Source organism: Tachyglossus aculeatus, chromosome 12 (genome assembly GCF_015852505.1).
Source record: "Tachyglossus aculeatus isolate mTacAcu1 chromosome 12, mTacAcu1.pri, whole genome shotgun sequence".
Lineage (NCBI taxonomy): Eukaryota > Metazoa > Chordata > Mammalia > Monotremata > Tachyglossidae > Tachyglossus > Tachyglossus aculeatus.
The window spans coordinates 8,307,175-8,325,045 of NC_052077.1; the positions used below are offsets into that span (position 1 = coordinate 8,307,175).

Consider the following 17,871-nt stretch of genomic DNA (forward strand, 5'->3'; position numbering starts at 1 on the left):
TTCCTGGGCATTCAGCATTTTATCCATTCCCAAAGGACAAGAGTTTTTGTTGTTGTTGTTGTTTTATGGTACTGGTTAAACACTGAGTGTCAAACACTGTACTAGGGACTTGGGTAAATAAAAGGTAGTCACAATGGGACCCAATCCTTGCCCCACATGGGGTTCCCAGTCTAAATAGGAGGGGGTAGGATTTAATCTCCATTTTACAGATGAGGTAACTGATTTGTGCAAGGACGCAGAGCTGACGTGTAGCAGAGACGGGATTAGAACCCAGGACCTCTGAACTCCCAGGCCCATCCGTTCCTGCCACTAGACCACACTGCTTCAGCATGAATCACTAAAACTCAAGAAAAGTATTAGAACTCAGGGTTCTAGACAGTTCAGCTGCTCTCCCTCTGACCAAATCAATTTTTCTTTCTTAACCATGCTGCTCTGGGGACTTCTAAAATACTACCTGTGAAATCTGAAGAAAACATGAGCAAATCGATTGTACTTATATAAAGTGTACATATATATAATATACATTAAGTATCTTAAATCCAGGTTACTGTCATTCCAGTAAACTCTAGATACTAGCCAATACTGTACCACATATACTATGCCTATCTTCCAGTAATCTTTAAACTCTCTATAAAGACTGCACAGGTAGAATTTAACAGTTCTATGACGTTTCTGTAATGCACCACCTATCTAACTATCATATTCCAAAAAGAAAGATCCTGTTCTAGCCAGTGCGCTCGTGTGTGGTTTTCTACAAGCATTTGACAGAGAAGGGCAGGGGAGGGAAGGTGGCCGTTTAAAATTACAAAACCAAATTATGGCAATCGAGGAACACTCATTTTAATTATGGAGCTATGTGGCAAGATTTATGTAGTACACAAAATAAAACAAATGCTAGCCCTTGGGGTTAACCTTTTGTCACACTGGCACTAGTTTGGCTTCTTCCTGCTATTCTTATGCCAAGGAGGGCAATAAACCCCCTTGAGAGTCATAGAACTGCCCGTTGAGCTCTGACGGTGCAGAGGAGCTTTTATGCCAAAATACAATACACAAAGGGATCATAAACACGTTTTTAAAGGGAAGATGACCTCTTTGTCACAAGGAATTAAGCTTTATTGCAAGCTGCTGTCATGGAAATTAGCCCCCAGTTTTTTCCCCCCTATTTCGAAGGGACCCGTTTCCAGTTTCCATTTTACATCCACTTCAGCACTTTAACTTAATTGTTTATAGAGCAAACTGCTGAGGGCCGGTGTTCTTTTCTCCATTGTTCCTAACATCTCCAGCTATTCTTCAGGAGAGAGGGAGGGAGGGAGAGAGAGAGTATTGAGGGGGGTGGAAGGGAGGAGTGTCCGGGAGAAAGTGAGTGACAGAGAGAGAAAGTGACAGGGAAGGAAAGTGACTGGGAAGTAATAATGAGTCATTAGAGACAGAGGGGGAGGGGGAAGGACTCCTCTAAAAAATGCAACAATAATTTAACAGGATCGCAAATAAAAAGCAAAGCAAAATGTTTTTAAATCCACATTCACTGTGACCAGAGTTTTTTTAAAAAAAATCCCTGAGAGATTACTGAAGAGATTCCAGGCCCAACATTTTTTAAAAAATTATTTTCCAGGCCCTCTAGACTGTGCTTCTTGTGGCAAGAAACGTGTCTACCAACTCTGTTATATTGTACTCTCCTAAAAACTTAATTGGGTGCTCAATAAATATGATTGCCTATTTGAGAAGTTCTTTTTGTTGGGACTTTCTCCTTTTTCATGGACTCTTTGTCTTGTTCAAGTTGGGCCTTGTTTTGCAGTGGCAGAGTGTTGTCAGTGAACTAAGGAGTTTTCTGGAAAATGGCGCTCTAGCTTTGCACGTGTTTTCTTCAGGTTTCACAGGTAGTATTTTAGAAGTCCCCACAGCAGCATGGTTAAGAAAGAAAAATTGATTTAGTCAGTGGGAGAGCAGCTGAACAGTTTGGAAAACGGTGATTCCCAGATCTTGCAATCACTTTTTCTTCTTCTTAGTAATAGCACCCACTGCAATTATTAGAACGGCATATTGAATTGGTTAGGCACTTTTAATTTTACAAAGTGCTTTCTCCTCTAGGACCTCATTTTGCTCAGTGGCCTTTCAGACAGACAAGAGAAGGTGGAGAAATACACCCTGACCTGGCATGAGAGGCAAGCGTTCTGATCTGTCAGTGAATCCTAGAAAATAACAAATCATGCTAATTACATTTGAACCCTTTACTCACCGCCCCCTCAGAATCACAGCACCTGTACCTAACCATAATCTCTTTTAATGTCTGCCTCCCTCCCTGTACTGTAAAAGCTCCTGGTGGGTAGGGAACACATCTACCAATTGTTACTCGTTACTCTACCAGGCGCTTAGTGCAGTGCTCTGCACATGCTCAATAAATGTGTTTGATTGAATGAGACGTGGCAATGAAGATGGATGATGGTGATGATGATGATGATGATGTCAGCAATCCTAGAAGAGAAGTAAGACTCTGGCTTCAGAAAGGAAACAAGGTTGCGAGAAAACTGCAGGGCATCTTTTTCCTTACCTAGCCCTTCAGGCTGTGGGAGTATTGTCTTTGGGGTCTAACTGTAAAGTAAACTTTAAGCTTGTCTCTAGACTGTAAAACTGTAGAGAAGCAGTGTGGCTTAACGGAAAGAGCCCGGGCTTGGGAGTCGGAAGTCATGGATTCAAATCCCGGCTCTGCCAATTGTCAGCTGTGTGGCTTTGGACAAGTCACTTGACTTCTCTGTGCCTCAGTTACCACATCTGTAAAATGGGGATTAAGGCTGTGAACCACACATGGGACAACCCGATCACCTTGTATCCTCCCCAGCGCTTAGAACAGTGCTTTGCACATAGTAAGCACTTAACAAATGCCATTATTATTATTATTATTAAGCTCCTCGTGGACAGGGAATGTATCTGCTTATTGTTGTAGCATACTTTTCCAAGTGCTTAGTACAGTGCTCCGCACACAGTAAGTGCTCAATAACTCGATTGATTGATCGATTGATCTAGCTGGACTCACTGGGGACTGGCTAGTGAGGGGCTGTCCAGGGCTAGCTACTGTCTTCCTGGGGGACAGGAGAGAGGCAGCTACCTCCCACTAGCCTTGCTTTTCAGATGTGTTTACAGCTTCTAATCCAAACGGTCATTTCTCCCTTCACGCTCTAAAAGGCTGGGGGAGCCCAGAATGAGAGTGAAAAGAGGAAGCGTCACGCGCAATGCGTTGGCCAGCCATCCCTCCCCTGCCCCCCACCCCGTAGAGAAAAGAAGTCAGACAATTGGAGAGCTCACACCATCAGGATCGATTCCCAGCCCCGGTCTCCCGACACACTACACTCTGTCGAGAAACACTCACTTCCCATTCTACTTTCCAGATGACTGGATTTCTTTTGCCCGCTCCCCGCCATGAAAGCCATCTGAAACCTCCTCCTTGAGAGCGCCTCTGCCTGTTCTCTACCCCTCTCCATCTGAGCCCCATGTGGGACAGGGACGGTGTCTGATCTAATTGCATTGCTTCAAACCCCCAGCCCTTAGCACAGTGCTTGGCACAGAGCATGGCCTAGTAGAAGGCGCACGGGCCTGGATGTCAGGACACTGGGAACTACTCCCTGCTCCGCTGCTTGCTGGTTGTGTGACCTTGGGCAAGTCACCAAATTTCTCTGGGCCTCAACTCCCTCATCTGTAAAATGCAGGTTAAATCCCCGTTCTCCCTCCTACGTAGACAGTGAAGTCCATGTGGGATAGGGATTGAGTTGCATTCTATTTGTTCTGACGACTTGACACCTGTCCACATGTTTTGTTTTGTTGTCTGTCTCCCCCTTCTAGACTGTGAGCCCGTTGGTGGGTGGGGACCATCTCTATATGTTCCCTACTTCCCAAGTGCTTAGTACAGTGCTCTGCACACAATAAGTGCTCAATAAATACGATTGAATGAATGAATAAATTGCATCTGCCCTCAGCGTTCAACACAGTGCTTGACACCCAGTAGTTGCTTAGCAAATATCGGCATTATTAATATTGAGAAGCAGCGTGCCCTAGGGGAAAGAGCAGAGGCTTGGGAATCAGAGAACCCTTCTCTGGAACCCGTCAGATTGGCCAGGAACAAAAGGGAGGGTTTCACAAGCTTCACTTTAGCCCTCCTCCAGTCCCTCCATACACCTGCTGTTTGATCTTGGGCCAGTCATTTAACTTCTCTGTGCCTCAGCTCCCTCTTCTGCAAAATGGGATTTTAACTCCTGTTCTCCCTCCTACTTAGACCAGGTATGGGTCTAGGGTATGTATGTGATGGGTATGTAATGGGTATGTACATAAGCATCGTGGAGCTGAGGGAAGGGTGAACAGAGAGAGGAAATCAGGGTGATGCAGAAAGAAGTGAGAGAAGAGGAAATAAGGACTCGGGGAAGGCCTCTAGACTATTAGCTCCTCTAGACAGTAAGCTCTTTGTGGGCAGACAATGTGCCTGTTTATTCGTCATCTTGTACTCTCTCAAGTGCTTAGTAAAGAGCTCTGCACATAGTAATCGCTCAATAGATATATATGAAGGAAGGAAGGAAGGAATGGAGGAGATATGCCTTCAATAAGGCTTTGAGAGTGGAAAGAGTAAGATCTGACTGCTCTCGCTCAGAGTCCAGGAGTATCACGTAGTGGATAGAGCATGGGCCTAAGAGTCAGCAGGTCATGGGTTTAATCCCAGCTCCCCCCCTTGTTTGCCGTGTGACCTTGGGCCAGTCACTTAATTTCTCTGTGCCTCAGTTACCTCATCTGTGAAAAATAGGGATTAAGAGTGTCAATCCCATGTGGGATAGGGACGGTGTCCAACCCGATTACCTTGTATCTACCCCAGCGCTTAGAACAGGACTTGTCACATTTAACAAGTGCAATAATAATAATAATAATTATTATTATTATTATTATTAACCCAGCCCCTCTCTCGTGCCCCCACCCAACCCAGGGGCCAGGTGACCAGAAATGCCCTCCAGGGCCCTGATGCTCAGGCAGGGTGGGCGGGAAGCCAGGCCTGAGGCCAGGCTGGAGGCCTCGACATCCCCAAAATCCACTTAGAAAAGAAATCAGCGGAGGGACAATGGGACTGGCCATGCCGGGGAGGGGGCCGGACAGAGAAAGGGAGAGAAAGGGATCCTCCTCCACCATCTCCTCAGCCGGCTTCCCCGCTTTGGGGCATTCCTGAAGTTTAATCATTAAAAGGGAACCTTAAAAAGAGGCAGCGGCTTAAAGCTGCTGCGGACGACGGGTTGGCCCACACACTGTCAGGGGAGTGAAAGATTTGGGCCTGGCTTTGTTCCCGCTCGGCCCAGTGGCAGATTTGGGGGGACCCAGCTTCAGATTTCTGGTCACATCAAAGCAGTGATTATGCAAATACCCCCCCTTTTTTTGGGGGGGGGGGAAATCAAGGCGGGAGGGGGGAATTATTTATCACACAATAAACCCCCTGCCGGGTGGGGAAACAATGCACCCGGGCCTGATAGCCCTCCTAGCCCAAGGCTGAGGACAGGGACTGGGGGCCGTTTTATTGGCCTAACCTAATTTCACTAATTCTCTTTTCACACGTTTTTCTTTGGCGGAGTCCAGGGCCGGGCCTTTCAGGCTGGCGGCCCGGGGCCGGTATTGGCCAGCCTCGCGGGCTGCGGCCGTTTTTATTTAATTAACCACCGATGGCAGCGACGGGGCCTGGGGCCTGAGGGCGCAGGGGGCTTGTTAATGGTTTCCAGGTGTAAACTGTGCCCAGCAGTCAAAACCCACTCTCGGCCGGCTCGATGAGGGGGCTGGGGGATAGAGGGATTGTACATATTTACTATTCTATTTATTTTATTTTGTTAATGATGTGCATCTTGCTTTACTTCTATTTATTCTGATGACTTGACACCTGTTCACATGTTTCGTTTTGCTGTCTGTCTCTCCCTTCCTCTCCCCCTCGTCCCCCTCTCCATCCCCCCCCTTACGTCCTTCCCTTCCCCACAGCACCAGTATATATGTATATATGTTTGTACATATTTATTACTCTATTTATTTATTTATTTTACTTGTACATATCTATTCTATTTATTTTATTTTGTTAGTATGTTTGGTTTTGTTCTTTGTCTCCCCCTTTTAGACTGTGAGTCCACTGTTGGGTAGGGACCGTCTCTATATGTTGCCAACTTGTACTTCCCAAGCGCTTAGTACAGTGCTCTGCACACAGTAAGCGCTCAATAAATACGATTGATGATGATGATGATGTGAGCCTGTTATTGGGTAGGGACCGTCTCTGTATGTTGCCAACGTGTACTTCCCAAGCGCTTAGTACAGTGCTCTGCACACGGTACGTGCTCAATAAATACGATTGAATGAATGAATGAGGGAGGGAGGGGGCAGGAGGAAAGATGCCCAGGACGAGATCAGAGGGGTTATTTTAGTGGGATTTGCGAGGGCTTTATTATGTGTCAGGCTCTGTACAAAGCGCTGGGGTAGGTACATGTTTTGTTTTGTTGTCTGTCTCCCCCTTCTAGACTGTGAGCCCGTTGTTGGGTAGGGACCGTCTCTATATGTTGCCAATTTGTACTTCCCAAGCGCTTAGTACAGTGCTCTGCACACAGTAAGCACTCAACAAATACGACTGAATGAATGAATACAAGTTAATCGGGTTGCACATCGTGCTCCAGTCATAATCCCCATTTTACAGATAAGGGAGCAATTATAATAATTATGGTATTTGTTAAGCGCTTTGCCAAGCACTGGGGTAGATGCAAGATGATCAGGTTGGAAACAGTCCCCGTCCAACCCAGGTCTTAATCCCCATTTTGCAGATGAGGGAACTGAGGCCCAGAGAAGTGAAGTGACTTGCCTAAGGTCACACAGCAGACAAGTGGCAGAACTGGGGTGAGAACCAAGGTCTTTCTGATTCCCAGGCCCCTGGCAGCATCAACTAGACCTAACTGCCCTTGGCACTAACAAACTGCCTTCAGGACACTTCAGAGATTGCAGCCTCATCTCCAGAGGGAAGGCAGAAGGGCGATGAGGTTCAAAGTTAAATGTGTCTGATTTTCTACTGTTTTCTTCATGCTATTTGTATAGCTTTAATTCTATTTGTTCTGATTATTTTGACACCTGATTTTGACATGTTTTGTTGTCTGTCTCCCCCTTCTAGACTGTGAGCCCGTTGTTGGATAGGGACCGTCTCTGTGCGTTACCGACTTGTACTTCCCAAGTGCTTAGTACAGTGCTCTGCACACAGTAAGCGCTCAATAAATACGATTGAGTGAATGAATGAATGAAGTGCTCACTGTGTGCCACGCACTGTACTAAGCTCTGGGGTAGAAGCAAGCTAATCGGGTCAGACACAGTCCCTGTCCTGCATAGGACAGTCTTATAGGAAGTCTTAATCTTCATTTTACAGCTGAGGTAACTGAGGCCCAGAGAAGTGACTTGCCCAAGGTCACACACTCAGCAAGTAAGCGGATGGGCAGGGCTAAGAATCCAGTTTTTTCTGACTGCCAGATTTACATTACTTTTTGCTGTTACAAATGGGCCCTGGACAGCAGCTGCCCGGGAGCTCTCCACCAGATCTCAGATCTCCTGGGCCCTACTCCTAATCATTCCATCGATAGTTATCGAGTGCTTACTTTATGCAGAGCACTAAGCATAAGCACCTGGGCGAGTACAAATGTTAGTAGACACAATCCCTGTCCTCAATCCCAAACTCTTAATACAGTGCTCTGCACACAGTTAGTGCTCAGTAAATACACTGCACTAATGAATGAATTAATATAGGCTAGACCGGGGAGATAATAATAATGATGGCATTTATTAAGTGCTTACTATGTGCAAAGCACTGTTCTAAGCACTGGGCAGGTTACGAGGTCATCTGGTTGTCCCACGGGGGACTCACAGTCTTAATCCCCGTTTTACAGATGAGGTAACTGAGGCCCAGAGAAGTGAAGTGACTTGCCCAAAGTCACACAGCTGACAATTGGGATTTGAACCTATGACCTCTGACTCCAAAGCCTGGACTCTTTCCACTGAGCCATGACACTGAAATAAATTATTGGAGAGGAGGCAACTGAGTCAACTCAGAAATGGGAATACCATGAGCCCCATGTGGAACAATTTGATTACCTTGAACCCCCCCCCCCACCCAGCGCTTAGAGCAGTGCTTGGCACATAGTAAGTGCTTAACAAATGCCATCATTATTATTATTATTACATAAATGTTCCGGGATAGGGGTGTTGGGGGGAGTGGGGCGGTACCTAAGCTCTTGGTGGGTAAAGACTCGAGTGCCTGGGAGATGCCAGGGCTAAAGTGGCAGTGTGGGCGACGTGCATAGGGTGATGAAGAGAGAGAGATTAATCTGACAGCCCCTCCCTCGGCTTGTTGCCATTGGGTCCTGCCTATGGGTCAAGGTGCATGTGAAGTATGGAGGGAGAAAAGGAAGAGGGTGGGGGAAAGCTTTGGAGATTTTAGACCCTCCAAAAGGAAAGAAGAAAGGAGGGATGCAGCTGTCTTCCCTATGCGGTAAGATCCTTGTGGGCAGGAAACATGTCTACCAACTCTGTGGCATTGAATAATAATAATATTTGCTAAGCACTTATTATGTGCCAAGCACTGGGGTAGATGCAAGGTAATCAGGTTGTCCCACATGGGGCTCACAGTTTTAACACCCAGTTTACAGCTGAGGTAGCTGAGGCATTGAGAAGTTAAGTGACTTGACCAAAATCACACAGCTGGTAAATGGCAGAGCAGGGATAAGAACCCATGACCTCGGACTCCCAAGCCCTTGCTTTTTCCACTAAGCCACGCAGCTTCTCCAAGCGCTTAGTATGCTTAGCTCCGAACCTCATAGTAAGTGCTCAATGAATAGCATTGATGATGTTCTCCTCCTATCAGGACCTTGAGGGTGTTCCTCGTTTCCCTCTGATGGATTAACCAAAGATCACCCGAGCAGGCAAGATTAATTTCTACCTGATTAACTTCTACCTACCCCAGTGCTTAAAACAGTACTTGGCACAAGGTAAGCATGTAACAAGCATTATTATTATTATTCATAATAATATTATAATTAATATGTATCATATATAATTGTGTATTATACTATGTATTATATATTATAATTATATAATAATAATGGTATTTGTTAAGCATTCACTATGTGCCAAGCACTGTTCTAAGCACTGAGGTAGATAGAAGTTAATCAAGTGCTGTGTGACCATGGGCAAGTCACTCACTTCTCTGGGCCTCAGTTACCTCATCTGTAAAAAGGGGATTAAGAGTGTGAGTCCCACGTGGGACTGTATCCTTCTCGATTTGCTTGCATCCAAGCCGGCTCTTGGTACATCGTAAGTGCTTAACAAATACCACAATTAGTAGTAGTAGTAGTAGTAGTAGTAGTAGTAGTAGTAGTAGTAGTAGCATTTTTGTTGAACACTGCAGGCCGGCTGATGCCTCTCACAGCAGCGTGGCTCAGTGGAAAGAGCACGGGCTTGGGAATCAAAGGTCGTGGGTTCTAATCCCCCCTCCACCACTTGTCAGTTGTGTGACTTGTGTCAAGTCACTTCTAGACTGTGAGCCCATTGTTGGGTAGGGACCGTCTCTATATGTTGCCAACTTGTACTTCCCAAGCGCTTAGTACAGTACTCTGCACATAGTAAGCACTCAATAAATACGATTGATTGATTCTCTGGGCCTCGGTTACTTCATCTGTAAAATGGGGATGAAGACTGTGAGCCCCACGTGGGACAACCTGATGACCTTATATCTCCCCCAGCGCTTAGAACAGTACTTGGCACCTAGTAAGCGCTTAACAAATACCGTCATCATCATCTAACTTCCCCTTCTGACCCCATCTCTGGGTCACTGTGCATTGCCTGGAGCAACGAAAGGCCCAGCCCGGAGCCACACGTTTGTTTGGGGTTTGTTTTTTGGGTTTTTTAAGGTTTTTTTCCCCCATCCTCTGGAGGGAGAGGAGGTGGGCGGCTCCACACCAGCAGCGGGATCCCGATTCGATCCCAGAGGCCTGGGCCGAAGCTGGGGGGCAGGGGGGCTCCTCGAGTTTTGCAGACCCCCCAAAAGGGAGCCTCCAAGCTCTCGGCTTCTTCCTCTGGTGGAACGGGGACATCAACGTGGCTCAGTGGAAAGAGCCCGGGCTTGGACGTCAGAGGGCATGGGTTCTAATCCTGCTCTGTCACTTGTCAGCTGTGTGACTTTGGGCAAGTCACTTAACTTCTCTGGGCCTCAGTTACCTCATCTGTAAAATGGGAATTAAAGACCGTGAGCCTCACGTGGGACAACCTGATGACCTTATATCTCCTCCAGTGCTTAGAACAGTGCTTTGCACATAGTAAGCGCTTAAATGTCATCATCATCATCGCCTGTCCCCGAGGCCGCGGCTGCAAGGTGATCGTCCAATCAATCAGTCGTATCTACTGAGCGCTCACTGTGTGCGGAGCACTGTACTAATCGCCGGGGAGAGTACGATTATTAGCAAATATCTCCTCTTCATTCATTCATTCAATCGCATTTATGGAGCGCTTACTTTGTGCAGAGCACTCTGCTAAGAGCTTGGGAAGGACAAGTCGGCAACATATAGAGACAGTCCCTACACAAAAACGGGCTCACAGTCTAAAAGGGGGAGACAGACAACACAACAAAACATGTACCTACCCCAGTGCTTTGTGCAGAGCCTGACACATAATAAAGCCTTCACAAGACGGGGGAGACAGATAACAAAACAAAACATGTAGACGGGTGTCAAAACCGTCAGAATAAATAGAATTACAGCTATACACACATCATTAACTAAATAGAGGAGTAAAATATGTACAAGTAAAATAGAGTAATAAGTCTGTACAAAATACACAAGTGCTGTGGGGAGAGGAAAAAGGGGGCTCAGTCTGGGAAGGCCTCCTGGAGGAGGTGAGCTCCCACACCACTGACCCCGAGAAGAACGGGGTTGGCCAGAGACCCGAGCCCCATTTTTAGGTGTCGAGCCCATTGCGGATCGGTGACCTTATCTAATTCCTGTGTGTTCTTTTCCGGCGCTTAGTACACAGTCAATCCATCAATGCTACTTACTGAGCACTTGCTGGGTGCAGAGCGTTGCACTAAGAGCTCGGGAGAGTACGATATAGAGAAGCAGCGTGGTTTGGTGGAAAGAGCCCGGGCTTGGGAGTCAGAGGTGGTGGGTTCTCCGCCACTTATCAACTGTGTGACTTTGGGCAAGTCACTTCACTTCTCTATGCCTCAGTTACCTCACCTGTATAATGGGGATTAAGACCGTGAGCCCCGCGTGGGACAACCTCATTACCTTGTATTTCCCCCAGCGCTTAGAACGGTGCTGGGCACAGAGTAAGCGCTTAACAAATATCATCATCATCATTATTATTATCATTCTCTATCCCTCAGTTACCTCACTTGTAAAATGGGGATTAAGACTGTGAGCCCCACGTGGGACAACCCCATTTCCTTTTATCTACCCCATTATCATTAACATCATCATCATTAGTATTATTCTAATAATAATAATAGAGAAGCAGCATGGTTCAGAGGAAAGAGCTCAGGCTTTGGAGTCAGAGGTCATGGGTTCAAATCCCGGCTCTGCCAGTTGTCAGCTGTGTGACTTTGGGCAAGTCACTTCACTTCTCTGTGCCTCAGTTACCTCATCTCTAAAATGGGGATTAAGACTGTGAGCCCCCCGTGGGACAACTTGATCACCTTGTAACCTCCCCAGCGCTTAGAACAGTGCTTTGCACATAGTAAGCGCTTAATAAAGGCCTTCATTATTGTTATTATTCTCTACACCTCAGTTACCTCACCTGTAAAATGGTGATCAAGACTGTGAGCCCCGCGTGGGACAACCTCGTTGCCTTGTGTCTACCCCAGCGCTTAGAACAGTGCTGGGCACATAGTAAGCGCTTAACAAATACCATCATCATTAGTATTATTCTCAATGCCTCAGTTACCTGACCTGTAAAATGGGGACTAAGACTGTGAGCCCCGCGTGGGACAACCTCGTCTCCCCCAGCGCTTAGAACAGTGCTTGGCACAGAGTAAGCACTTAACGAATACCATCGTCATTATTATTATCATTCTCTATCCCTCAGTTACCTCGCTTGTAAAATGGGGATTAAGACTGTGAGCCCCGCGTGGGACAACCCCATTTCCTTGTATAATAATAATAATAATAATAATAATAATAATGGCATTTATTAAGCTCTTACTATGTGCAGAGCACTGTTCTAAGCGCTGGGGAATTTACAAGGTGATCAGGTTGTCCCCCGTGGGGCTCACAGTGTTAATCCCCATCGTATCTACCCCATCGTTTAGAACAGAGTAAGCGCTTAACAAATACCATTATTATTATTATTGTTATTATTATTATTATTATACAGCAGAGACAGCAGATCGTATCCCTGCCCACGAGGAGCTTCCAGTCTAAAGGGGGAGACAGAAGTTAAAGTAGATTACGGCTAGGGTAGATGGTAGAATGCAAAAATAGTTCCATCGGTACCTTAGGCCTGGGATGAGCACTGTGGTGATAGAGTGCTCCGCAGATAGTAAGCGCTTTTTCCAGCGCTTAAACAGTGCTTTGCACATAGTAAGCGCTTAACGAATGCCATCATTATTATTTAAGACTACGATCCACTACTACGAAATCCATACCAGCCCCTCCACGTGTACCGACAAGAAGAAATTTCTTTTTTTTTTTAAAGACCCTTTGTAAAATAACGTTCTTGGCATGTCACTGAGACGACATCCCTAGCGGAGACCCCAGAGAAAAATCGGGGCGGGAGGGGGGCAAGGGGGCGGGGAGATCACAGAAGGGGCAAAGTGCATTTCTGGGTGGGCAGGTCAGCTTTGTCCCGCGGGTTCGATTTCTGAAAGGGAAATGAAGAGCGTATTTCACAGTGACACTCCCCTCCTAATTCCTAGCTGTCTCTGAAGGCCCATTGATTTTTTCCGTCAAGTAGTCAGAGTAATGGGAGGGAGGGGGGCGAAGGGGGTGGGTCTGGAGGGGGAGGGGGGTGAGGGGGGTGGGCCTGGACGATCTTGCCCCCTCTCCCCTTCCCCACCCCCGGATTGCCGGGATTCCCGGGCCCCCAGGAAAACCCAACTGAAACTCGCGCCCCTCCCCTTTGTCCCTGGGCAGTCCAGCCAATTCCAAGGAAGGATGGATTCCCCAAGTCTTTTCTGATGTGGCTTTTTTTGTGTGTTGTAGTCGTTACTTCTATCTCTATCTCACCATTTTTCATAAGTCGCTCCTCCCCTCTTCATTCATTCAATCGTATTTATTGAGCGCTTGCTGTGTGCAGAGCGCTGTACTAAGTGCTTGGGAAGTACAAGTTGGTAACATTATAGAGACGGTCCCAACCCAACAGCTGCCCAATCATCATCATCATCATCAATCGTATTTATTGAGCGCTTACTGTGTGCAGAGCACCGTACTAAGCGCTTGGGAAGTACAAGTTGGCAACACATAGAGACAGTCCCTACCCAACAGTGGGCTCACAGTCTAAAAGGGGGAGACAGAGAACAAAACCAAACATACTAACAAAATAAAATAAATTTTTTTTTTTTTGCCCAATCAGACTGTAACTGCTTTCCGGGCCTTGTTCAATCAAGAATAATGGATTTTTTTTTCTTTTTCTTCCATATAAGTGGTGGCGGGGGCGGGGAGAAACCTCGCATTTGGTATTCCTAGAGAGAGTCGTAGCCTTTCTGGATTCTGCCTCTTCACTGGGAGGTAGAGTTTCTGCCTGAAGTCTTCTACCTGGGATGCTAATGATCAATCTCTTCATGCGTATCACTGTCCAAGTTTACTCAGAAAGGGATAAGTGGTCCAACATGTAGCCCTCTCGGCCCCGTTCAGAAAGGCAACGTGCAGTTGCATCTTGACGTACCATTCCATTTGCGGTTAATAGGTATACGGGACTAGAAAGCCGATAAAAGAGAGCGGCAGCCCACACGATTTATGAAAATTAGACATTTTTATTTATATGTTTAATCACAGGGACGCTTTTCTCGCTCTCCGGGATGCAGATACGTACTAGAATAGACTCTGTAAAATATACCCAAAAATACATAATTTTCCCAGGAAATCTCTTTACAATAAATAGAAGTGAACACGTGTGTGGCTGATCGCGGTAATGCTCCGTGTCTGCTTAGGTTTTCAGTCTGTTGATTTATTTTTAATCTCCTGAAAGAATGGGGGTGTTCCTCGTCCCGTGAAAGGTCGAGATAAATAATGCATGAAGCGGCCCTCCCTCCCGATTTTTCCCTCTCCCTCCACATTTTTTTTTCTTTTGATAGAGAGTTCAGCCTAAATTTCCACGCTTGCATTCAATCGTTACAAAGCCTACAAATTATACAATGACTTCTAACCTGGCCCTCTAACAAAACAACTTTTTTTTTTCTCCCGCCTCCCCCCCACACCCCCCCGTATAAATCATAAGAGACAGATGGCAAAATGGGGGCGAAAGAGGAAAGAGAAGGGAGGGACAAAAGGCATTGTGCCAAATCTGGGAAACTGAACAAAGTGCACATCTGAGAGGGAAAGTTTGGTTTGACAGGTGAAATTCCCACCGGTGGGAAGAAAGCGGACGCCGGGCAGTGCGGCTCTGGGGTTGGAGATGGTCCCCGGTGGTGGCGTTCGGATGCTGAGCTCGGGGTCCCTCGGGCCGACATCCCGCGTCGCCATGGAAACGGCGGGGATGGACCGGACCGGTCCGGACGGGCGGCATCCCTTCGCCTCGCGGATGGGGCCGGTTCCGAGGCCCGAGCTGGTCCTTGGGGACCCCTCCCACCCCCGTCTCGCTTCATCCCGGTTCCCCCCCCCAAAATTAAGGGGTCCCCTCTTTCTTGTCCCCCGTCACCCCGGGCTGCAGCATCCTTCGGACGGAGGGGACCGAGTGAGTCCTCCCCCGGAGGAGGGAGGGGGATGGTTTCTGGGCAACGAGGAGGAGGAGGATGTGGGGGGCTCCTGGTTTTTTTTTTTGGGGGGGGGGGTCGCCCTCAGAGGCCATCCCGGGCCTGAGGATGGGGTCGCCCTCAGAGGCCATCCCGGGCCAGAGGATGGGGCGCGGGGTAGGCTTGCGGGTCTGGGGCCCAGTAGTCCATGTCTGAGGCCGAGCCGGAGGGGCTGGCGGGGGAGAAAGTGCATCTGTAAGGGTGGGAGGAGGAAGAGGAGGAGGAGGAGGAGGAGGAGGAGGAAGAGGAGGCCGGGCTGTTGGTGCAACTCCAGGTGGAGGCCGGAGAGGGACTGTCCCCGCAGCTGCCCAGGCCGGGGCTGCCGAGCAGCAGGGCCTCGGCGGCGAAGCCTGGCCCCAGCAGAGGGGCCCCGCCGGGGAGGAGACCCCCGGCCCCGGCCCCGGCCCCGGCCCCGGCCCCCGTGGGGGGTGGGGGGGGGAGGAGGAGGCCGCCCCCCGGCCCCCCGCAGGGCTCGGCCAGCCGCAGCGTCTCGCTCAGCGCCCAGATGTAGTTGTGCGCGAAGCGCAGCGTCTCGATCTTGGTGAGCTTGGCGTCCTCGGGGAAGGTGGGCAGCACGTCCCGCAGGGCGTCCAGGGCCGCGTTGAGGTGGTGCATGCGGTTGCGCTCGCGGTGGTTGGCCTTCAGCCTGCGGCTCTTCTTCAGCCGCTGGGCCGCCTCCGCCGAGCGGGCCGCCCGGGCCCGGGCCGGGCCTCGCTGGGCCTCGGGCCGCCAGCCCGCCGCCCGCCCGGCCCGCCGGGGGCCCCCGGACGACGGGGGGGGCGCCGCCGTCGACCCCGCCTGCTCCTCCTCCTCCTGCTCCTCCTCCTCCTCCTCCTCCTCCTCCTCCTCCTCCTCGTCGGAGGAGGACGGCGGGCCCAGCAGCCGCAGGACCGGCTCCTCTTCCTTCAGCTCCGGGCTCTCCGGCAGGACCGGCATCCTGGGAGAAGGGAGGGGGGGACGGACGGAGGGGTCACCGGGATCCGGAGGGGTCGTCGTGGCCCGCCCCACCCCTCCGAACCCTCCCCGGCCCTCCCTCTCCCTCCGGGGGAGCCCGAGGGGGCGAGGGCCAGCCCGGGGCTGCAAGGGGAAATCTCGGGATTGCAAGGGCATCCGAGGGCTGGAAGGGGCATCCCGGGGCTGCAGGGGGCACCCCGGGGCTCCAAGGGGCATCCCGGGGCTCCTAGAGGCATTCCAGGACTGCAGTGGGCATCCAGGACTGCGAGGGGCATCCCGGGGCTCAAAGGGGGCATCCCGGGGCTCAAGGGGGCATCCCGGGACTCCAAGGAGCATCCCGGGGCTCAAAGGGAGCATCCCGGGACTCCAAGGAGCATCCCGGGGCTCAAAGGGAGCATCCCGGGACTCCAAGGAACATCCCGGGGCTCAAGGGAGCATCCCGGGACTCCAAGGAGCATCCCGGGGCTCAAAGGGAGCATCCCGGGACTCCAAGGAACATCCCGGGGCTCAAGGGAGCATCCCGGGACTCCAAGGAACATCCCGGGGCTCAAGGGAGCATCCCGGGACTCCAAGGAACATCCCGGGGCTCAAGGGGGGCATCCCGGGACTCCAAGGAGCATCCAGGAGCTCAAAGGGGCATCCCGGGGCTCCAAGAGGCATTGCAGGACTGCAATGGGCATCCAGGACTGCAAGGAGCATCCCGGGACTCAAAGGGGCATCCCGGGACTCCACGGAGCATCCCGGGCCTCAAAGGGGGCATCCCGGGACTCCAAGGAGCATCCCGGGCCTCAAAGGGGGCATCCCGGGACTCAAAGGGGCATCCCGGGACTCAAAGGGGCATCCCGGGACTCCAAGGAACATCCCGGGACTCCAAGGAGCATCCCGGGACTCCAAGGAGCATCCCGGGGCTCAAAGGGGCATCCCGGGACTCCAAGGGGCATCCCGGGACTCCAAGGAGCATCCCGGGACTCCAAGGAGCATCCCGGGGCTCAAGGGAGCATCCCGGGGCTCAAGGGAGCATCCCGGAACTTAAAGGGGCATCCCGGGGCTCCAAGGGTCATCCCGGGACTCCAAGGAGCATCCCGGGGCTCAAGGAGGCATCCCGGAACTTAAAGGGGCATCCCGGGGCTCCAAGGGTCATCCCGGGACTCCAAGGAGCATCCCGGGCCTCAAAGGGGGCATCCCGGAACTTCAAGGGGCATCCAGGAGCTCAAAGGGGCATCTCGGGGCTCAAAGGGGCATCCCGGGACTGCGAGGGGCATCCAGGAGCTCCAAGGGGCATCCCGGGACTGCGAGGGGCATCCAGGAGCTCCAAGGGGCATCCCGGGACTGCGAGGGGCATCCAGGAGCTCGAAGGGGCATCCCGGGACTGCGAGGGGCATCCAGGAGCTTGAAGGGGCATCCCGGGACTGCGAGGGGCATCCAGGAGCTCCAAGGGGCATCCCTGGGCTCCAAGGGGCATCCCGGGACTCCTTCCCAGCTCGGCCTGGAAAGCCCCCGGAGCAAAGGGCGCGAAGCGGGGGGTCTGCGGGCCCCCTGGCGCCCCCTCCCCCCCCTGCAGCCCCCCCGGATCCTCAGCCCTAAGTCCGACACTTACGTGCCCCCGTTGTCAGTGCTCCCGGGGAGTGAGGCGCCCGGGGCCCGGGGGGCGGGGGGCGGGAGGACGGACCGATGGATGGATGGATGGATGGATGGCAGGGGCTGATGCCCCCCTCGGGGGAGGGGAGAGGGGGGGCTGGTCGCGTGCGTCCGTCGGTCGGTCCGTCCGCCCGGCACGCGACCCCCCGGGGAAAGCCAGGCCGCTCGTGGTGGAGGGGCTGCGTGTCTGGCACACGACCCTCCTTAAAACCCCTTATATACCGCCGGGGAAACAATCGCATCACCTCCCCCCCCCCCCTTCTCTTTTTCCCCCCCGCCCTCCATCTCCCCTTGGCCCCCCTCCCCGGGCTCCT

At 50.9% G+C, this 17,871-nt stretch overlaps 1 protein-coding gene across 1 annotated transcript; it reads right to left on the reverse strand.

Annotated features, from left to right (window-relative positions):
- Positions 1–14,856: 14,856 nt before the first annotated feature.
- Positions 14,857–17,587, reverse strand: NEUROG2 (neurogenin 2). The gene is made up of 2 exons (XM_038755337.1): positions 17,517–17,587; positions 14,857–15,902 (listed from the first exon to the last, which is right to left on the reverse strand). Exon 2 carries the CDS (start codon positions 15,899–15,901, stop codon positions 15,047–15,049), a length of 855 nt encoding a protein of 284 aa, XP_038611265.1. The 5' UTR covers position 15,902; positions 17,517–17,587; the 3' UTR covers positions 14,857–15,046.
- Between the last annotated feature and the right edge of the window lie 284 nt (positions 17,588–17,871).